This window comes from Macrotis lagotis, chromosome 5 (genome assembly GCF_037893015.1).
Source record: "Macrotis lagotis isolate mMagLag1 chromosome 5, bilby.v1.9.chrom.fasta, whole genome shotgun sequence".
Taxonomy (NCBI): Eukaryota; Metazoa; Chordata; class Mammalia; order Peramelemorphia; family Peramelidae; genus Macrotis; species Macrotis lagotis.
Genome location: NC_133662.1, coordinates 232725676 through 232749046, shown reverse-complemented (window position 1 = coordinate 232749046; position 23371 = coordinate 232725676). Strand labels below are relative to the sequence as shown.

Here is a 23371-nt window from a genome sequence, read left to right as displayed (position 1 = left end):
TTAGAATTTATTCAGACTTGACTGGGGTCTATAGGTCCTCCTTTATTTTTCCCAGTTAAGTAAACAGTGTTACCCCAATCCCTTTGGGGGGTGGGGTGCTCTCCTTCCAGACATCCCAGTGGCTGGAGATATTGCAACGTCTCTGCCTTCATGACCGTCTATCAGTCCAACACCGGGGCCTTGTCATTGCCTTCAACCTGCTGGCAGCTGACCAGGAGCTGGCCAAGAAGCTGGTGGAGAGTGAGCTTCTGGAGATTCTGACCTTTGTGGGCAAACAGGAGCCAGATGAGAAGAGAAAACAGGTGGTGGAGGTTGCCAGGGACTGCCTCATCAAATGTATGGACTATGGCTTCATCAAACCCTTCTCTTAGGACAGGGACCAGGAGGAGGGTGGTCACTGGGGCTCATGTCCTGGGTATGGGACTAGATTGGGGGCCCCTGTATCAGCTGGCAGTGGAGACCAGGTTCTCATTCCTATCATCAATGAGAAAATGGTATCTTGAATATTTTCATCTTTACGTTCTGAGCTGTACCCCATTGGCACCATGCACCCCCAAGAAGTCCTGGCTGACCCAGTGCCACCCCACCACTTCTTACCACTGGGCTATCTGAAAAGATATCTCCCTTCTTACAGGGGACAGAGAGGAATAATTGGAGAAAGGTAATAGGCTCTTCTCCATCAACTCCAGAAATCAGGAAATTGGTTGAGTTTTTTGTTCTATATTTGCAAATGAAGTGTGTAAGTTTGGAGCTGGCAAAGAACATGATAAATTTGTTTAAATAAAGATGAATGCTTTTGTTTTTGGACAAAATGGAATCCATCTTTCTTGTGCTCTCCATCTAGGGCAGCTCACTGGTCTTGTCTTAGGCTCTTTCCCAATGACAGTCCACAGCACAATAACTCTAGGTCTAGAAAGAAATATAGAAGACATCCATGGTATCCACTTCAAATTACAGATGAAGAAACTGATACCTGGAGAAGTGAAGTCCCTTGCCCAAAAACACCTAAGGAGTAATGGCAAGCAGGATTCCCAGTCAGATCCTTCAGTTCAGAGCCCAAATTGACTTTTCGTAGACTCCTGGTTATTTTTTTTTCCAATAGGATGAGACATGATTTGACACCTTAGTATTTTATTCTGACTACTATGACAATTGAACAATTGAAAGATGTCTTAATGTAAAAACAAAATATAGCAACAAAATTTATTTTTGAAAAAAAATGATGGTATAATAAAACCCACCAATTTCAATTGACTACATTCTACATGTATATGCATATATATATATATATATATATATATATATATATCCATTCCCTGCTCTGAACCAGGATGATAATGATAGCAGTTCACATTTATTATTCAAGAGTTAGTTCACATTTCTTTTTCAAGAGTTAGTTTTAAAGCACTCACTGTACTTCAGCTCATTTAATTTTCACAGAGCGACTTAAAGAAGCTTATTCTATTATAATTATAGCGTATAGTGTAATTATAATCACGCCCATTTTACAGATGTGTCCAAGGTCACATGCAGTAGTTAAGCGGCAGAGCTTCAACTTGGACCCAGCTGTTCCTTGTGCTATATATACTGTACGGCACTGCCTCAGTGCATAGTAAATCACGAGGGCTTAGCAAAAGCAAAGACAAGCCAACTCAAAAAGGACAAAAATGATAGCATTAAGGGGTCCCATTATTAAATCACAGAATTTGGAAGTTATTGTTGTTCAATCACATCCAGCTTTTCCTGACCCCATTAGGGGTTTCTTGGCAGAGACCCTGAAGTAGCTTGCCATTTCCTTCTCCAGTTCATTTGACAGACAAGGAAATTGAGGCAAACAGAATTAAGTGACTAATCCATAGTCTCACAGATAGTAAGTAATCTTCTGAGGTCAGATTTGAATTCAGAAAGATAAATCTTCCTGACTCTAGCTCCTCATTTAGTCCTAAATGTTAAAGGAATTCTTCCTCTTCACCAGAAAGCAAACTTCTTAACTTTTCCACTTTTTGTGGGGAAAACCAAGGGAATGAATACAAGAAAGGCAGAGAAATCTTAGTTTCATTTGTCTTGAAACATTTCCTTCCAATGTTTTGCTCCCTCATAGCCAAATTCCAGAATTCTGGGAGATTTTACTTCTTTCCAATATCTCAAAGCTGAAGAGACTTTCAATCCATTCTAAGATAAAAAAAGCGCCCAACTGGAGAGAATTTTTCCCTCAAGGTTTATGAACAGAGAGAAAGTTTTTAAAGGTGAATGAAGGAAGCAGGTTACTACCTCAAAAAAATCCTCTGTAGTTTTTTTTTTAAATCACTTATTGGAGAGAGACTGTGCCTTGTCTCCGGAGTCAGTCCTTTAGCAGGAATTAGAGCAAGTTAACTCTTTTCAATTGTCTGCCTTTTTAAAAATCTTGTAGCTGTTAGCAAAAATCTTTCATTTTCTACCTTGTAAATTCTGGCTTCCCATCAGAGTTTAATAATCCCTGTGAAAATGTCAAACCTTTGCCAAGAAAATGGCAAAAGGAGTCATGATGAGTCAGACAACACAAAACGGAGTGAACAACAATTACCCTTTTAACCAGTTTCTCTTTTGTCAACCTTGGCATCATCCACTAGGTAGGTGGAAGGGGACCAGTGTGTGTGTGTGTGTGTGTGTGTGTGTGTGTGTGTGTGTGTGTGTGTGTGTGTGTGTGTGTGTGTGGAGAATCTATAAAGGCAGAGGGGAGGAATTGGTGACCACAGGAATTGGTTAGAACATTGGCTGATCTTGAGATGTATTCTCTCTAAGCAATGGTAGAGACATGAGAATGACCTTTGCTCCTCTGGAAAACCCACCTTTCTAATGGTGAGAACCTTTTCATCAGTCATATTTCAGCCAATCTCCATCAGGTTCTTTCTAGTTAGTACTGCTTTAAGAAGCTCAGATTTCTTATGTGGTTGATAAGAATGATGTCATGGATTGGTTTTTTCCCCCAGTTAGCAGAGGGGCGGTCTCAGTAAACTTGGCAGTGATGGAAGTCATTTTGGCGGGCATTTGAGATATAAAAGAGCCATTTCCCCCCTGCAACTGACAGAACCATAGGTTCTACTCTGAGCCAGACGGGGGAAAGTGAACAGGAAGGAGAAAGTCATTTCTATACTTTCCTAGGTAAGTGTGTTTTAGCCCTTGAACTCTTGAGGTCTCAGAAATGAAACTGAGCTCTTCTCTTGGGACCTAGAGCTGAGAGATTTAGAAACCTTTGACTATGGCAGAGATTCTTAACTTTCTTTCTATAGTGGCCATGTGGGGGAATCCCTTCTCAGAATAATCTTCTTAAATTTATAAGATAAAAGGATAAGATTACAAGATTACAAGGGATTACAAAGGATAATTACAAAGCACATTGAAATACAGTATCATATATATATATATATACAATATCTATATAATATATGACTGTAGTATCTATATCATCTATATCTATCTGTCTATCAGTCATAAAAAAATATACAGACTCCTGGTTAAGAAGTTCTGTTTTCTGGGAGGGAATCTGTCCCCCTTATTTTTACAGAGGAAACTGGAACCTAGAGAGAGGAAGAGATTTGGTGATGGTCTCACAGATTCAATGGGAATTCAGATCTTTTAAGTTCAAATTTCCCATCCCCCCCCATTATTTTCTACCATAAGTCGTTGCTTTTGGAAAAGGCATCTTAATCTTGAACCAACTTTTGCCAGTTCCAGAGTACTAAATTTTCAGTGTGAGAATTTATTATCATTTTGAAAATGGGCACAGACTACAAATCAGTTTGATTTATTATTTTGTAGACTGTCTAGACTTTGAAAATGATGAAGAAAATGTTAATAATAATGCTGATTTAGTTTATTTTAATCTTATTTAATAGACGTGTCAAAACAATTCTAACATTTTTTCTTTAAAATTTCCATATTTGCTCCCTCTCTTCTTTCCCTCCATTATGAAGGCAAGTAGGGCAGCTGGGTGACTCGGTGGGTAGAATACTGGCCTTAGAATCAAGAGGACCTGGGTGGCTAGGTGGTGCAGTGGATAAAGCACCGGCCCTGGAGTCAGGAGTACCTGGGTTCAAATCTGACCTCAGACACTTAATAATTACCTAGCCATGTGGCCTCGGGCAAGCCACTTAACCCCATTGCCTTGAAAAATCTAAAAAAAAAATAAGTCTTATAGAACTGTCTTGGATCATTGTATAACTGAGAAAACCTAAATTATTCATACTCAGAAGTAATCCTGGGAACCTGTAAGTTTATATCTCTTCCAAGGTAATGTTACCTAGGCAGGATTGGGAGCCACCACACTATTATCTGCCCTGGATCTGTGACCAGGCCCCTTGTTCCCCAGCAAAGGGACTCCTGTCAGTCTCCTAACCCACCATCCATCCCTTTTATTCTCTGTGGGCTGAGAAGTCAGAAAACTCCCCAAACTGCAGCTGTTTAGTCACCTGGAGGCCGCTACCTAGCTGGCCTGCAATACATAGGTGTGGTCTCGGTTCCTTTCTCACCCAGGTGCAACCGGTCTTTCCTGTCCACCTTCTTAAATAGTCTTGGACTGGAACTTCAGCTTTTTGTGGGTTCAGTTATTCTAGAATACAGATAGAGTTATTATTTAAAGGCATTTGGTGGGGTTTGGGGGAGGGCTGGGGAGAGTCCCTGCCTTTCCTCCAATATCTTGGTTCTGTCTTCTGATTGCTGATTAAATTGAAAACTATGTCTGTGGATGCTAACATTTATATAATATTACATAAATGTATATATGAATATACATAATACATGTATAGATGTCTGTCCATATATAGCTATATACAGATATATGAATAACATGATATAACATTTATATGTTATAGAACATTCATTTATATTTATTAGATACAGTAAATAATTTATATGTAAAACATTTATACATATTTATGAATATTTAAGTCTTGCAATATACTTTACATATATTAACTCTGTTGATTCTCACAACACTCTGAAAGATAGATGCTATCCTTCTCTCCATTTTATAGAGCAGACTGAGTCAAATTTAACAACTTTCCCAGGGTTATACAACTACTTTCTAGGATTTGAGTTAAAGTTTATCCCAGCTGATAGAATTTCAATGATAATTAAACAAAAAAAGCAATTCAAAGCTTCATCAGTAGAAAAACACTGACCAAATCCAAAATGCTGCTTCAAAGATAGTATTGGAATTTTACTCTCTTTGAGTGCAGAGTAGTAGGCAGAAGTTTCATTCCTTGGGGCACTGCAGATGGACGAACCAGGACTTTGAATACAACATTTGTCGTTGTAAAGTTGTTTCAGTCATGTCTAACTCTGTGTGAAACCATTTTGGGGTTTTCTTGGCAAAGATGCCAAAGAAGTTTGCCATTTCCTTTTCCAGCTCATTTTACAGATGGGGAAATTGAGGCAAACAGTAAGTGTCTGAGATTTGATTTGTCTTCCAGACTTCAGCCCTGAGCTCTATCCACTTTGCCACCTAGAAACCTGAGTAGAATATTTATAACCAGCTTAAAAGGCAGAAATGTCTATACAAACAATAATTCCTTTCATTTATATTGAGTCTTAAGGTTTTCAAAGCATTTTTATATGATCTCACTTTATTGGCTCCCCATAACATTCCCAAGAGGAAGGCAAGGTTGATGGGGTTGTCCCCATTTTACAGATAGACTAGAAACAGTAACTTCCTAAAAATCATGGGTAAATGAAAAAACTTGGAACCTGAACCTTCCTGTTCAGGGCTCTTTCTAATCCAACAGGGAGCTTTCCTCCAGATAAGTGTGTTCCTATAATGCCCTTTATCAGAGAAATTTTTTCTGCTACAAGATTTAAATGCTAGGTTATTTTTATACTATTACTGAAAACTCAACTATTCAGATATAATTATCTTCAACACTTTAATGATAGAATGATAGAATCTATGTATTTTCGACCCAAAATATTCCACAAATTGAATTTTTAATATTTGGAAATTTGGGATATACAAGTAGATAAAAACTGAAGAATTTTATTTACTTCAAATAGAACTGCAGGGACCCATGAGATCATCTAGCTCAACCTCCTTATTTTACACAAAACAGGTTTAGCAAGAGTCATATAACTTATCAAAGACTGAACAGCTAATGACAAAGTAGTTCTATGACCTAGAAGGTTGAATGTGAATTTTCATAACTTATCAGCTGCAAAATCCCTCCTGGAGACTTTCATCATTTGCATTACATTAGCACAGATTTAACAGTCTGTCTTATTCTTCAGACACAAAATGAAACCAAACTCAGAACAGCTGTTGTAGCTCTTTTTTTATTTCCCTCAGACAGCTAGCTTTCCTACAGGAAGTGTTTCATACTTTAAGGGGGGAAAAAAGGATACATCACCTTGTCCAAACCTAAAAAATAAAAGTTTGTAACAGACTGAAAATTTAGGGGGAGGAGAACTTGTATCCACAATGTTCTCAGTTTTGCCATTTACTAGTCACTATTTGCCTGAGCTCTAAGTGTCCTAAATTTTCAGGTATGGATTTCATTTCGTACCTGCCAGGTTTCTTCTAGAGGGCAGAGAAAGGGAAGTAGTAACACCATTCCTTCAGCTCTCCTCCTTGTCATTACATCAGAACTTCCCAAAGAATCTGAAAGGACTCTAATACGAGTCCTAGGAATATTGTTTACCTACCTTAACTCATTCCTCAAAGATGAACAAATTCCCCAGTCTCAGTTATTCTGAATTCTCAGCTGCCATCATTCATTTCTTTCTTTCTTTCTTTCTTTCTTTCTTTCTTTCTTTCTTTCTTTCTTTCTTTCTTTCTTTCACAAGACAATGGAGTTAAGTGACTTGTTCAAGGTCACACAGATAGATAAATATTAAGAGTCTGAGGTTAAAAAAAAAGAGTCTGAGGTCAAAAAAAAAAGAGTCTGAGGTCAAATTTGAATTCAGGTCCTCCTGATTCCTGGGTCAGTCCTCTATCCACTCTGCTATCTAGCTGCCCCTCATGAATTTTTAAATGCCTTTATCTGATAATAATCTCTTGTTCATTCTCCCTCAGCCTTGCAATGCCAGACCCTGTGTGGTCTCCAGTCCTTTGACTCCCAGTTCTTTCCTAAGCTATCACCCTAGCACTAGCTACACTCTCCTCACTTGACCGCTTGGTAAACCAATTCAACTCTATACAATCCTCTTTTCTTGAGTCCTTTGCTTTCTTCTCTCTCAAGAAAGTACTTGAGTCCTGTTGCTGATTATGTCCTGCCAAGCCTTAGTCTTAGGTCACATCTATCACCCACTGCTAAATGAAGGTGAAAAAAATTCACTTAACTGTTCTAACTGGATTCACTAGAAATTTATGTTACAGAGCCTCATTTAAGGCCTCATTGCTGCTAGGCAACCTTTCTATAATCTCCCTTATGAACTCTCTATCCTTCTCTACATATTAACACTTCCAAACCTTTTTATCCCAAGCCAAATATTCCATGTCTCTTCTTTCCCACACCCTTTCAGCTGAGAACTGTGTCTCATATTTCTCTGAAAAAATTGAATCCATCCTTTGAGTGTTCACCTTTCTCTCTTCTTCCTAATCTCCTACCTCCAGGTGCTTTCTACAAACTATCTTCTCCTTCTCTCCTATCTCATAGAGAAGGATACCCTTTCTCTTTGGCGAAGCAAAGCTATTTCCTTGTACAAATGATCCTATTCCATTGTCTTCTCCAGGAGATTACTCCTTTTATCATCCTCACTCTCTCATCCATCTTCAATCATTTTTTGTCTACTTATTTCTTTAATCATGCCTACAACTATGCATTTAAATTCCATATCGTTACATCATCTTTAGTTATCATCCCATGTCTCTCTTCCCTTAATGGTCAAATCACTTGAGAAGGTCTCTTCAGCCTTTCCTCTCACTTTTTTCTTAACTCTATAATTTGGTTTTGAACTTCATAATCTGAACAAAATTGATCTCTTTAAATTTACTAACAATCTCTTAACTGTCAAATCTAAAGGAATTTTTTCTTCATTCATGTCTTTCCCCTCATACTATTGATCACCCTTTCCTTGATACTCTCTTCTCTCTAGGTTCATTTTTGTTCTTGTTGGTGGTGGTGGTGTCCTTGCAAGGCAATGGGGTTAAGTGACTTGCCCAAGGTCACACTGCTAGTAAGTATCAAGTGTCTGAGGTCACATTTGAACTCAGATCTTCCTGAATTGAAGGCTGGGGCTCTATCTACTGTACCACCTATCTTCCCCTTCTCTAGGGTTTTGGGAAACCACTCTCTCTTAGTTCTCCTGTCTGATTGATCCTTCTCATTCTCCTTTGCTAAATCTTTGATTAGGTTATGCCCATTAAAACTGGGTATCTCTCAGATCTCTAGGGACCTCTTTTCTTCTCCCTCTCTGCTCTTTCTCTTGATAATCTCATCCACTCCTTTGGATGCTGTTGATCCTCATATCCACTTATCCAGCCCCTAATCCCTCTGTTGACCTCTAAGCTTGCCTCTCTGTCATTCAGATGTCTTCAACTTGGAGATATGTCTTGTAGATATTTTAAATTCAACATGTACAGTGTAGATCTCCTTATCTTTTCCCCAAAATCTTCTCCCTTTCACTATACTCCAGGTTGCCCAAGCTTGCAAACTAGGTATCATCCTCAGCTCATACTCTTTCACCATCCATATCTAATCTATTGCCAAATTCTGTCAATCTTGCTTTGGTAACATCTCTTTTCTCTACTTCCTTTTCTTCCTTGACACTACCCATTCTCCTGGTACAAGTCCTCATCATCTCATGCCCAGACTATGACAATAGCCTGATGATTGATCTCCCCACCTCAAATCTCTTTGTACTCCAATCCATTCTCTACTCAACTGTTAGCAATTTACCTGAAGTCAAGATCTGACCCATTATCTCCACACCCGTCCTCCATTCAACAGACTTCTTTGACTCCCTATCACCTCCAGGATCAAATCTAAAATCCTCAGTTGGTGTTTAAAGCCTTTCACAACCTAGTCCTTTCTACCTTTCCAGTCTTCTTACACCTGACTCCCCAGCACAAGCTCTACAGTCCAGTTAGACTGATCTTGCTATTCCTCAAACAAGATATCCATTTCCTGACTTCAGATATCTTCATTGGATGTTCCCCACTCCCCAAAATGCTTCCCCTCTTCATCTTTTCCTCCTGGTTCCTCTGATTTTCTTCAAATCTTTCAAGTCCTTCTTCTTCAAGAAGCCTTTTTCAAACTTTTTTTATGACAAGTATCTCAGATAAAGGTCTCATTTCTCAAATATGTAGAGATCTGATTCAAATTTACAAAATTACAAGTCATTGCCAGTTGCTAAATGGTCAAAGGAGTTTTCAGACAAAGGAATCAAAGCTATCTTAAGTCATATGAAAAATACTCTAAATTGCTATTGATTAGAGAAATGTAACTTTGAGGTAGTCCTTCACATCTATCAGAGTGGCAAATATGACATAAGGAAAATGTTGAATTTTGGAGGGGACATGGGAGAATTGGAACACTAATGAACTGTTGGTGGAGTTTTAAACTTATCCAACCATTCTGGGGAACAATTTGGAACTACATCCAAAGGAACTATGTCTATATTCTTTGACCCAGAAATACCACTTCTGGATCTATAACCCAAAGACACCAAAAGGTATTGGGAGGAATGTACCTACATGTACAAAAAATATGAAAGCTCTTTTTGTGGTGACTAAGATCTGGAAATTGAGGGGATAGCTAAAGAAGGTGAGGTATATGATTGTAATGGAATATTATTATGCTATAAGACAGGCAGGATGATTTCAGAAAAACTTGGAAAGACTTATATGAAGTGATGCAAAGTTGAGTGAGCAGAACCAGGAGAATGCTATACATTTTTTTTTTTAGGTTTTTGCAAGGCAAATGGGGTTAAATGGCTTGCCCAAGGCCACACAGCCAGGCAATTATTAAGTGTCTGAGACCAGATTTAAACCCAGGTACTCCTGACTCCAGGGCTGGTGCTTTATCCACTGCGCCACCTAGCTGCCCCGGAATGCTATACATATTAACAACAATATTGTATGATGAAGAACTGTGAATGAGTTAATTATTCTCAGTAATACAATGATCCAAGACAATCCCAAAGGATTCATGAAGAAGCATGCTATCCGCTTCCAGGAAAAGTTCTGAAAATAAACCAAAGCATGCTCTTTTTCTTTTCCTTCCTTCCTTCCTTCCTTCCTTCCTTCCTTCCTTCCTTCCTTCCTTCCTTCCTTCCTTCCTTCCTTTCATTTTTTTCTTTCTTCCTCTGTCTTGTACAAAACAACCAATTTGGAAATGTTTTACATGATTATACATATGTAAGCTATATCCAATTGCTTACTGTTTTAGGAAAGGGGGAGGAGAAGGGAGGTTTAGAATTTGGAACCTAAAATCTTTTTTTCTCTTCTTTAAAAATTAAATTGATTTATTTATTTTGAATTTTACATTTTTCCCCCCTAATCTTGCTTCCCTCCTCCCATCCCCTACAGAAGGCAGCCTGTTAGTCTTTACATTGATTCCATGATATACACTGATCTAAGTCAAATGTGATGAGAGAGAGATCATATCATTAAGAAAAAAAAATAAAGTATAAGAGATAGCAAAATTACATAATAAGATAACTTTTTTTTTTAAATTAAAGGTAACAGGGGTGGCTAGGTGGCATAGTGGATAAAGTACCGGCCCTGGAGTCAGGAGTACCTGGGTTCAAATCTGGTCTCAGACACTTAATAATTATCTAGCTGTGTGGCCTTGGGCAAGCCACTTAACCCCGTTTGCCTTACAAAAAAATAACCCTAAAAAAAAAAATTAAAGGTAATGGTCTTTGTTCAAACTCCACAATTCTTTCTCTGGACACAGATGGTATTCTCCATTGCAGATGCCCCAAATTGTCCCTGGTTGTTACACTGATGGAATGAGCAAGTCCATCAAGGTGGATCATCACCCCCATGTTGCTGTTAGGGTATACAATGTTTTTCTGGTTCTGCTCATCTCACTCAGCATCAGTGTATGCATATCCTTCCAGGCTTCCCTGAATTCCCATCCCTCCTGGTTTCTAATAGAACAATAGTGTGGAAACTAAAACTTTTAAAAATTGTTTTAACATATAATGAGGGAAATAAAATATAATATTAAAAATAAGCTTTTCCCAGTCCTCCTTAATCTTAGTGCCTTCACTCAGATGATCTCCAATTTCTACATCTTCTTTTGTACATGGTTGCATGCCTATTGTTTCCCCAAACTGTCAGCTCCTTGAAGGCAGGCGTTATTTTTGATTTCTTTGTATTCCCATTGTTAAGCACAGTTTCTGTCAAATTGTAGATGCTTAATAAGTGCTTATTGGTTGACTGGCTACTTTTGGTTTGGAAAGGAGGGAAGTAGGCACATGAAAGGCAACAGTAGAGAACAGAAATATGCTCTATCTCCTCAGGGAAAGAGACTCTAAGTCAGATAATCGCTGTATTCACTGTGTAATTATATGTTTTCCATTCAACAGGTGATCATAATTTAATTATTTCTCCTTGAGAAAGAATATGGATGTACAGGTGGAGTGATCAGCTGTGGACTTGGTTATTGATGTGGGAAGAGTCACTCTTGGTGAAAAAAACAGGGAAAGGTTGACAGAAAATCAGAGGAAACAAGAAAGAAACAAAATCATCATGGCTGCATGTTGTTTGTTGAACTCTGGGGGGAGGAGTGATCTATATGGAAATGGATGACAAAGATAACCTTGGGAAGAACATGGAGATGGGACTGGATTTAGAAAAGGCCTTGAAGGGCTTAATTGATCCTTTCCAATTTCCCTCTCATTTCACAATATTGTCACAAGGGCAATGTTATTTGATTTTTGTTAAATCATGGAGCAATGGAGTTTCCCCTGAGAATAACTCTACCATACCCCGTATTTGTAGTCAGAGTGTGTTTCTGTTCAAAAGGAGCAGTACTCAAACTATTAATATGAGCCCAATGGTGGCTGTTAACTTCCTGAAAAATAAAAAAAAAAGTGTGATAGAGGAGAAGGACCACCCTCTAAAAGAACATTAAAGACTTTGAATCCTAACATTGAGGAGAGGGACCCTGTTGCTTTCATATTCCAAAGAGATCACCTTGAGAGAGGGGAAGTGCTACCATTTTCTGAATCACTGACAGTAGAATATAAAGAATTCTCAAGCAAACATATCGTTGACTATGTAAAAGATAACATACCAAAGCTCATTTCAGCATTTGCCAACACAGAAGGAGGATACCTCTTCATTGGTGTGGAGAACGGCAGTTGCAAGGTTGTGGGATTCTCGGCAGAAAAGGTGAAACCTGACTCCTTGAGGAAAATAATAAAGTGAAAGATAGACAAATTGCCTGTTTTCCACTTCTGCTCTTCTGGGTGTTCGATCAGTTATAGAATCAAATTTTTGGAAGTGTATGAAAATGGAAAACTCTGTGGTTATGTTTGTGCCATCAGGGTGGAGCCATTTTGTTGTGTGGTATTTTCAAAGAGCCCCATTTCATGGATTATGAAGGATGGGAGTATAAACAGATTATCAACTAAGGAATGGATGAACATGATATTGGATGCTGACTTAGGTAAGAAAAAGAAAAGATTTATTTCTCATCTTCACTGCCTTTTCAGAATATTCCTATGGTTCTCCACTGACTCTTTCAATCTTTTGTACTTGTCCATGAAGAGTAATAGTAAAATTAAAAATAGCTGACACTTACATACCACTTTAAGGTTTACAAAACACTTTACAAATATCATCTCACTTGAAGCCTATAATAACTGTATGAGATAAATGATGCCATTATTCCCAACTTAAGGAAACTGAGGCTGAGAATGGTTAAGTAAGTGCTAAGTAAATATCTGAGTAAGGATTTGAACTTGGACCTTTCTCACTGCAAATCTGTAGTGTAAGAGCTCCAAGGCAACGGGTTAAGTGATTTGCCCAAGGTCACACAACTAGGTAATTATTAGGTATCTGTGGGTGGATTTGAACTCAGGTCCTCTTGACTCTAGGGCTGGTGCTCTATCCACTGTGCCACTTACCTGCCCCTAGCTATTCTTTTAGAACTGATAACAGTCTTGAACTTGGAAGGAGGAGCACTACTGGTTCTTTTTATAAATTCCTCTTGAAGTTACAATTCTCCCTAAGGAATCAAGTTTATGAAATCAGATTTTATGTCTTAGTTTACTCCCAGAGCAAGATCACTGTAAATAAGCAGAATGTAGTGAGAGCACTATATTTGGATTTTTTTTAAATTGAGGTAATCAAAATTAAGTAACTTGTGTAGGGTCACACAGCTAGTAAGCATCTGAGGTTACATTTGAACTCAGATCCTCTTGACTCCAAGTCTAACTGCCTAACTGCTCCTCTGACATTTCAATTTTAATAAATTTAATAATGAATTTAATTATTAAAAGCCTTTCTTTCAAATAAAAAAGTTTTCTTTATTAAGTAAATAGTTGATATGGGGTGGGCTTAAAAATCTCAAGGTAGTGACTGAAACTTTAGGGTCAAAATATAAATGATTCAGTTAGAATTACATTTCTCAGTTAAGACATTCAGAAATCCTAGGAAAGGAGCCCAATTATAGTAAACTGGGGAATACAGATATATAAACACTAACTGTTATTGTCACTATTTTTTCTGAGTGTGTTCTATAAAAACTTACAGATTTTCTTAAAGGGTGAACTCAAGACCTTTAGACCTGATCTTATAACAAGAATTAAATGGGAATAATCAATAGAAGAAAGGCACTAGAATTCAGGGGCTTAAGAAAGACATTGTAGGTGGCAGGTTTTAGGTGGAATTTGAAGGAAGCTAGGCAGTAGAGATAGGAGGGAGAGAAACACAAACATGGGAGATGGCCAATGAAATTAGAGTAGAGAAAAATTTTCTTGTTCAAGGAAGAGCAAGAAAGCCAGTGTCATTAGACTGAAAATGTGGGAGAAATAGAAAGTATAAGAAGACTGGAAAGATGAGAGAGGGCCAGATTATGAAGGACTTTGAACATCAAATAGACTTCATATTTAATCCTGGAGATGATAAGGAGCTACTAATTTTGAGAATGAAGGAACATGGTCAGACCTGCACTTTAGGAAGTTGATTTTGGCAACTGAGTAAAGAATGAACTGGCAAGCTATTACAATAGTCCATGTGTCAAGGGCCTGAATCAGGATAGTGGCAGTGTCAGAGGACACAGACTGACCATGGGACTGAGAGATCATTAGGTGTTAAGGTTATACCTAGGCCTGGGTGACCAGGTGTTACCTTCAACAGTTAATTATCCTTCACTTTCTTTTTTTTTTAAGGTTTTTGCAAGGCAAATGGGGTCAAGTGGCTTGCCCAAGGCTACACAGCTAGGTAATTATCAAGTGTCTGAGACCAGATTTGAACCCCCAGGTACTCCTGACGCCAAGGCCGGTGCTTTATCCACTATGCCACCTAGCCGCCCCTCCTATCCTTCACTTTCAAAGAAGACCAATGACAATTTGAGGCTGAGGTCTTATGTAGCAAATGAATTGGATTTAAGTCATCAGTCTCACTCTCCTCCAAAGTCATTGGAGTCCAGGGGCAAGACAAAAGTCAAGATCACTGGTGATGCACCCACCTTCTACATAGGGAAGTCAGGAAGAGGAGATGGTTTGGGGATCAGTTTGAGATATGTTGGGTTTGAGATGTCCTCATGGTATTCAGTTCAAGATAGTTAGAGATGTGAAATTGGATGACAGCAGAAAGGTTAGGACCAGATAAGTAGATTTGTGGATCATCAGCATAAATAATCAAATTCATGGATTGATTAATTAACAATTTCTTCTTCTTAGCTCAAGAGGACAAGAGCCAGATGAATAGATGGAAGCTCTAGAGATGACTTCTGGTTGCTCTAAGGAAAAACTTCCGAATTGGAGCTATCTTGAAATTGGATAGGTGTCCCAACAGTATATTCTCACTCATTTGGGATCTTCCAGCAAATGCTGACTGACCACACGTTGTAAGGTGGATGCTTCATCCAGATGTGTTAGACCTGAGATGGCTTCCAACTCTGATATTCTATTATTCTTTGAGGAAGGGACTAGAGAAGGCTAATGGTTTTTTTTCTCTTTGTTAAGATCTTTCACTCCTGGATCAAAACTTTGATTCTCAGTTGAACTTGGGCAATTGCCCTCCCCTCAGCAGACCAGTGTATTGCCAGAAGGACTTGGAACATAAAGAGGAGCTTCAGAAACATTTGTTCCAAGGTAATTAGTCCAAGTTTAAGAAATCGAATTCTTCTTAAGGATATATCTAGATGTTCAATGTATTTGGAGATCGTATAGATCTATAAAACATGGCTGCTCACAAAAAACAAGGGAGAGTAGCAACCAAATGAATGAATCAGGGTTTTCTCAATTCTGTTCTTTTGAGACATAATTATTTCAAAGAAATTTGCTATCTTACATATTGCTCTCATCCCATAAGAATCTTACTGATCTATTGCAGAATATTAAGTTGCATCTTAAGTTGCAAATTTAATTTGTGGAAATTAAAATATATTTTTGTTTATTAATAGGAACTTTTTTAGATGAGACTGTTACTCTGGTACCCATAAACCCCTAAGGAGTCAGTGAATAGATTTCCGGGGTTTTATGACTTTGAATGGCAAAAGAAGTCATCCTTATTCCAATATAACATAATTGATTTCCTTTGCAATCCTATATACTTCATTTTGTGCTTTTAATAATAATAAGTAATAGCTAACACTTATGTAGCACTAACTATATACCAAATACTTTACAATTATTATCTCAATGGATCCTCATTACAACTCTCTGAGATAGGTGCTGTCCCCATTTTAACTAATAGGAAACTGAGGCAGAAGAGGTTAAGTGACTTGCCCAGGGTCACACAGCTAGTAAGATTTGAACTTAGGCCTTCCTAACTGCACTCAGAACTCTAACCAATAGCTGCATTTAAAAAAATTTCCTTAGACTTCAACACCCTACCAAAGAGGTCCTGGACACATAAAAATGGATTAAATCCCACTGAACTAGACAGGTATTTTGTTCAAAGCAAGCAAATGAATAGCTTTCATATTAGAAGTGTAAATAACACTTCAATTCATAAATATGTTGGTTTTCCTCTATTGCCACAATCATGCACAAATAAGAATTTGTGCTAGCAGGGAGACCAATTGTTCCCATCAATATATTATTCTTTCTCCTACAGTTTTTTTAGGGATTATAGTTATTGTCCTCCCTGAGGGTGTTTTCCAGAGATCTGTAATCCAGAGCATCCCCAGTTCCTCTTATAAACTTCTGAAAGTCTTATGAATTTATCAGAACCCTTGATGCTGTCTCAGCTGGCCTTCTCAAATATTAGCAAATTATTATACTTGACAAATAAAGTTGGGAAGAAATTCTGCATTTCTCAATTGAATGTGCTCCTTAAAAAAATTATATTTAAACATATTTTCTATTCATTGGTATATTCCTATTGAATTCTGGGATGTTTTAAAAATATTCCTTAAAATCATGGTATCCAATATAATTCCTTTATCCTCTACTTATGTATGTCTCTGATGGATAATCTTGGGATGGAAGTGATCCAAGGCTGACAAAGAAAGGATGAACTAGTGATCATTCTGGTAGTTCCAACCTAAATGGGAAACTTTGATTATGAGTCTCATGGCCAACCAGGCAGCTATAAGCCAATGACCAGCCTCCTACGTTTAGAGAGACTTATTAGACAGGTTCTGATTTTTTTTCAATAGTAAAAGAAGTTGAGTCTACTAATGTATCAAGGAATTGTATTCTGTTTATATGAGGGAAATATACTTTTGCCTGTGAAATCATGGATATGTTGAATGTACATTTTGAAATCCCTAGAGTGTGATTTCAGAAAAATGTCTGCTGAATAATTATTGTCCCTGGCAGCCATAACAGTAATAATGATAACTAACCTTTATATATCACTTGAAGATTTGCAAAGCATTTTACAATTATTATTCCATCCTCACAGCCACTTTGTAAGGTAAGAGTTGTTATCATTCCATTTTATAGATGCAGAAACTGAGTCAGACAGAAGTCTCTAAAGGCAATGAAGTGGTGCCGAGGATAGAGAGCTAGAAATGGAATTAGGAAGTCCTGAGTTCAAATTTAGCTAGCCTCAGATACTCCCAAGTCATGTGACTCTAGACTAGTCACCTAATCTCTGTTTTCCTCAGTTAATTCATCCTATAAAATGAGGATAATAATGGCAGCTACCTCCCAGGTTTCTTGGGAAGATAAAATGAGATAGTATTTGTGAAGTATCTGCCACATGGTGGGTACTTAATAAATGTTTATTTCTTCCTGCCACCCCACCATTTTTTTTTGCAAGGCAATGGGGTTAAGAGACTTGCCCAAGGCCACACAGCTAGGTAATTAGTAAGTGTCTGAGGTTGAATTCGAACTCAGGTCCTCCTGACTCCAGGACTGGTGCTCCATCCAATGCACTACTAATTGCCCCCCACCCTATCATTTTTCTGATGAACAAACTGAAACCCAGAATGGCTAAATGGTTTTCCCATAACTATTGGCCAAAGTAGGACTCAAATTCAAGTTGTCTCTTTCCAGCCTCAGGACTCTTCCCATTGCATAGTATTACCTCTGTATAGCTTATAATTTAAAGAACTTTACACACTTTAACATTTTCCTCAAACATAATTAAAATGTCAGCCTAAGTCATTGCCTCAAATTAGATTGGGCAGTAGAAGGTCACTGGTGATCTTCCCACCCCATTTTCCATTTGCTAGAAATTGGGCAATGCTGAGAGCGATACAATCACAAGTGTACTGTATCAGAAATTAACAGGTTCAAATTCTGGCTCCTCTTATTGCTTGGGTAATTTTGTGCAAACTCCTCAACCTCTTTGGGCTCAGTTCCTCATCTATAAAATGAGGGGGTTGAATGAAATGACTTCAGGGATCCCTTCTAGCTAAAGAGTAATGAGAGGGAAGGGTGAAATTATTTATACAATTCGTGACACTGTTCTCATTGAGGAAAGATACTGGAAAAAGATTCAAATGTTGAGGTTTCTCTCTTTTGTTAAATTTCTATTTATTTATTTATTTATTTATTTTTGAATTTTAAAATGTCCCCCCAATCTCGCTTCCCTCCCCCCACCTTCCATAGAAGGCAGTCTGTTAGTCTTTTTTTTTTTTTAATTTTTGCAAGGCAGATGGGGTTAAGTGGCCTGCCCAAGGCCATACAGCTAGGTAATTATTAAGTGTCTGAGACCAGATTTGAACCCAGGTACTCCTGACTCCAGGGCCCGTGCTTTATCCACTGTGCCACCTAGCCACCCCGAGAAATCATATCCTTAAGGGAAAAAAAATAAAATATGAGAGATAGCAATATTACATAATAAGATAATGTTTTGTTGTTATTTTTTTAAATTAGAGGCAATAGTTTTTGGTTCAAACTCCACAATTCTTTCTCTGGGTGCAGATGGTATTCTCCATCGCAGATACCCCAAAATCGTCCCTGATTGTTGCACTGATGAAATGAACAAGTCCATTAAGATTGATCATCAACCCCATGTTGCTGTTAGGGTATACAATGTTCTTCTGGTTCTGCTCATCTTGCTCAGCATCAGTTCATCCAAATCCTTTCAGGCTTCTCTGAATTCCCATCCCTCCTGGTTTCTAATAGAACAGTAGTGTTCTATGACATACATATACCACAGTTTGTTAAGCCATTCCCCAATTGATGGACATTCACTCAATTCCAATTCTTTGCCACCACAAACAGGGCTTGCTGTGAATATTTTTGTACAGGTGATGTTCTTACCCTTTTTCATGATCTCTTCAGGGTATAGACCCAGGAATGGTATTGCTGGATCAAAGGGTATTAACATTTTTGTTGCCCTTTGGATGTAATTCTAAATTGCTCTCCAGAAAGGTTGGATCAGTTCACAGCTCCACCAACAATGTATTTAGTGTCCCAGATTTCCCACATCCCTTCCAACATTCATCATTGTCTTTTCTAGTCATATTGGCCAATCAGAGAGGTGTGAGGTAGTACCTCAGAGATGCTTTAATTTGCATTTCTCTAATAAGTAATGATTTAGTGCAATTTTTCATATGACTATGGGTTGCTTTGATTTCCTCATCTGTAAATTGCCTTTGCATATCCTTTGACTATTTGTCAATTGGAGAATGGCTTTTTTAAAAAATAAATTTGACTCAATTCTCTGTATATTTTAGAAATGAGTCCTTTTTCAGAAATATTAATTGTAAAAATTGTTTCCCAATTTGCTACATTTCTTTTGCTCTTGGTTATAGTGATTTTGTCTGCGCAAAAGCTTTTTAATTTAATGTAATCAAAATTATCTAGTTTGTTTTTAATGATATTCTTTATCTCTTCCTTGGTCATAAACTGCTTCACTTTCCAAAGATCTGACAGATAAACTATTCCTTGATCTCCTAGTTTGCTTATAATGTTGTCTTTTTATGTCGAAATCCTGTATCCATTTTGATCTTATTTTGGTAGAGGGTGTGAGGTGTTGGTCTAATCCAAATTTCTGCCATACTGACTTTCAATTTTCCCAACAGTTTTTATCAAAGAGGGTTTTTAATCTCAAAAGTTGGATTCTTTGGGTTTATCAAATAGTGATTACTATAATCACTTCCTGCTAATGCACCTAGTTTATTCCACTGGTCCACCACTCTATTTCTTAGCCTATACCAGACAGTTTTGATGACTGACGCTTTATAATATAATTTTTGATCTGGTAGGGCTAAGTTACCTTCCTTTGCACTTTTTTCATTAAATTCCTGAAAATTCTTGACTTTTTATTTCTCCATATGAATTTACTTACAATTTTTTTAACTCATTAAAGTAATTTTTTGGAATTTTGATTGATAGGGCACTAAGTAATTTAATTTAGGTAGAATTGCCATTTTTATTGTATTAGCTTATCCTATCTATGAGCAGTTGATACTTGCCCAGTTTTTTAGATCTGATTTTATTTGTTAGAGAAGTGTTTTGTAATTGTTTTCCTAGAGTTTCTGAAAGGTAGACTCCTAAGTAGTTTATATTATCTGAAGTTATTTTGAAGGGGATTTTTCTTTCCAGGTCTTACTGCTGTATCTTGCTAGTCATATATAGAAATGCTGAGGATTTATTAGGGTTTATTTTATATCCTGTGACTTTGCTAAAGTTGCTAATTTTTTCTAAAAGTTTTTTAGATGATCTTTCAGGATTCTCTAAGTATATGATGTTTCTCTTGAAACACTTGAGTGGTTCTCTTTATTCTCATTGTTTCCATGTCTAGTACCATCAGAAGAGATAAAACACCACCCAGATTCCCTCTGCAAGGAGCTTTTCTCAGAGCATGAAGGACTGGAAGAATTCATGAATAAACAAGTGTATAAGGAAGAGTGTTCCCCAGGAATACTGATATTTTCTAGAAGCTGGGCCGTTGATATTGGTTTACAGGAGGATCCAAGAGTCCTTTGTGATGCTCTTCTAATAGCTGCCAATAGCTTCCCAGTTCTGTATACCGTCTTCAGGGAGCTATCTCCTGATGGAGAGGACTATTCCATTCATACTGCCCTTATGTTAAAACAGAAGTTGGTGAACATTGGTGGTTACATTGAGAGAGTTTGTATTATTCCCAAGATTCTGATCCTGAACTCTGGAAGTGATACAGAGGTCTCCAAAAGCTCAGGCTGGCCCATTATTTATCCTTCATCTTACAAAGTGATTGATGAGGACATGACAGGTCTGCTGCAGTCGCTGGTCATAGTCTTGTTGAGTTTCCGGTTCTTTTTAAGTGACCGGCTTGGCTATGAGGTTTTAAACCTACTCACAGTCGAATAGTATAATGTGGTTTCAAAGAATCTTCGTAAGACTCCAGAATTGTTTGTCCATGGCTTCCCTGGAACAGGAAAGACAATTATAGCCATGAAGATCATAGAGAAAATCAAGAATGTGTTCAACTGTGAAGGAAAAGATATCCTCTACATCTGTGAAAATCAGCCCCTAAGGGATTTTGTGAGGTGAGTCACTATGTCTTGAGCTCGTGTCTTATGATTAAAAAAAAAATCTATTTCAGGCAGTGACTGTGGTAATTCAGAACCTGATTCTTTCATTTTAAATTGTCAGTGCCCTTTATTTCTCTTCTTTTACCCCTCCTGTTATCTGTTTTCTGGAAATGTTTCAAGTACAGGAAAGAGAAAGGAGATGAATTAAACTAGTCTAAGGTGACAGCTTTAGGAAATTCAAGGTGTTAGGAGTCCACTTATGCATATTTGATACCCACATCACTTCCTTTCATTAGCACAGATGGAGAGTTGTTGGAAGAGAGCTGGCCAGGATGGGAGGTATGTGTTCTCCTAAGGACATTGTGGTCACAGATACTCAGTGACTCTATAGTCACAGAGGGGTTGGTAAAATTTCAAGAGGGAGAGAGAGCACTTAGGAGTGGGTTAGAAGAAAGGAGGTGGCAAATGAATTACATCATTTTGGGGGGGGAGGTAATTGGGGTTAAGTGACTTGTCCAGGGTGACCAGGCTTAATAAGGGTCTGAGGTCAGATTTGAACCCGAATCCCCCTAAACTGGTGCTTTAGCCATTGAACCACCTAGCTGCCCTAACATCTCAAAGAAGGGATTTCAATAGGTGGACATAATGGAATTTATGCCAATGTGTGGACATAGCAAGCAGAGGATGAAGGAAAAGAAAGATAGATTTTGGATGAGAGTTGATTTTGCTCCATATTCCCCTATCCTCTGGCTTTTTATTTTCCACAGAGCAAAAAACATCTGTGAAGCTGTGACAAGAAAAGCTTTCCTGTCCCCATCCAAGTTTGAGAAAATTAAGCACATTATCATTGACGAAGCTCAGAATTTCTGCCAGAAAGAGGAGTCCTGGTATGTGAAGGCCAAGATGATCACTCAGGAAAGAGAGGGTTCCCCCAGGATGCTTTGGATCTTCTTGGATTATTTTCAGACTAGTCATATAGATTTTAGCAGCCTTGCCAATATCTCTAAGCAGTATCCCCGAGAACAGCTCACCAGAATAGTCCGCAACACAGATCCTATAGCAGACTTTATTAAAGAAAATATGGAAATGATCAAAAGAAATCCTCCATTTTGTATCCATCCAGCCTTTTTGGAGATTCTGGATGAAGCATGTTGGTCTTCAGGGGTTAAGGGTTTCTTGTGAGATTAGGGAGAACTTGACAGTGGATGAGATTGTGACATATGTGGCAGAAGAGCGCAAAAAACTGTTCCGAATGGGTTATTCTTCCAAAGATATTGCCATTCTGGTCAGCACATGCAAGGATATAGAATACTATAAAGAACCATTAAAACAAGCAACTAAGAAAATCAGGGGACTCAGGATCAGCACTGATCCTAATGAAAAAGGCAGTTGCATCATCCTTGACAGTATTAGGCGCTTTTCAGGATTAGAAAGGAACATCGTGTTCGGACTTCATCCTGTTACAAACCTTCCAGATGTTTCACTCAATCTTTTGGTCTGTTTGGCCTCCAGAGCAGTAACACACCTCTATATACTGTATAGAATGAAATTCGATGCAGTAGTTGAGCAAGACCTAATGGAGTGGGATTAGATGCAGTGTTGCGCAAGAAGTCCAATAGAGCTTAGTTCTCCAATGTTATATAAAGAGAAACATATAAACACAGAACCTTGGGACATCTGGGTGATGCAGTGAATAGAGCATCAGCCCTGGAGTCAGAAGGAGCTGAGTTCAAATGTGAACTCAGACACTTAATAATCACCTAGCTGTGTGACCTTGGGCAAGTCACTAACCCCACTGCCTTGCAAAAAACAAAAAGAAACAAAAAAAAAACAACAACAGAAGTTTAAGCAAAATAAGAAGGAGGAAAATAAAAAGAATATCCATAAGGAAATCACCTTTCAACTGAAATAGAAAGTCAGTTAGCCAACAACTGTTCATTAAATGCCTACTGAAGGCTAAGGAGAAAAGGTTGATTTTTTTCCTAATTGAAAAATAAAGTAAGATATAATTTTGAAATCCCTTGCAAATGAATCAAGGCCAGTTCATGACTTCAATAGAATGCCAAGATGCAAATGGGATCCTCAAAAGGTATCATCAATTTTTCCCATAGACTGAATTTGGTCCCATTCTGGAGATCATTTACTGATCGTGTTTTCTTTTTTGTTCTTAAAGAAGACCATGACATGAGGGAGGTGATGCCAGGAATTGGATTTGGGTGAGGTGGGGCTCTGATGAATCACCAGCCTCACTTTTTCCTCTGGAATTATCTGGGTCCAGTGGCCAGATATGAATCAGGATGACTGGAGATGGCCCTGGATGTGAGGTGATCTGGTGAAGTGACTTACCCAAGGTCACTCAG

General features: G+C 38.1%; 2 protein-coding genes across 2 annotated transcripts in view; both read left to right on the top strand.

Moving 5' to 3' along the window:
- Nucleotides 1-812, top strand: part of UNC45B (unc-45 myosin chaperone B) — a 28610-nt gene extending 27798 nt beyond the window's left edge. The window contains exon 20 of the mRNA XM_074188916.1: nt 111-812. Within this exon, the coding sequence (XP_074045017.1) occupies nt 111-371 (261 nt within the window). The 3' untranslated portion in view covers nt 372-812. The remainder of the gene's footprint in view (nt 1-110) is intronic.
- A 10582-nt stretch (nt 813-11394) lies between these two features.
- Nucleotides 11395-22886, top strand: SLFN11 (schlafen family member 11). Its single transcript, XM_074190095.1, is given in 8 exon segments — nt 11395-11407; nt 11568-11695; nt 11697-12018; nt 12021-12590; nt 15115-15243; nt 20300-21026; nt 21779-22187; nt 22189-22886. Coding segments are annotated over 8 exon segments (2712 nt in total). The 3' UTR covers nt 22603-22886.
- Nucleotides 22887-23371: the final 485 nt, after the last annotated feature.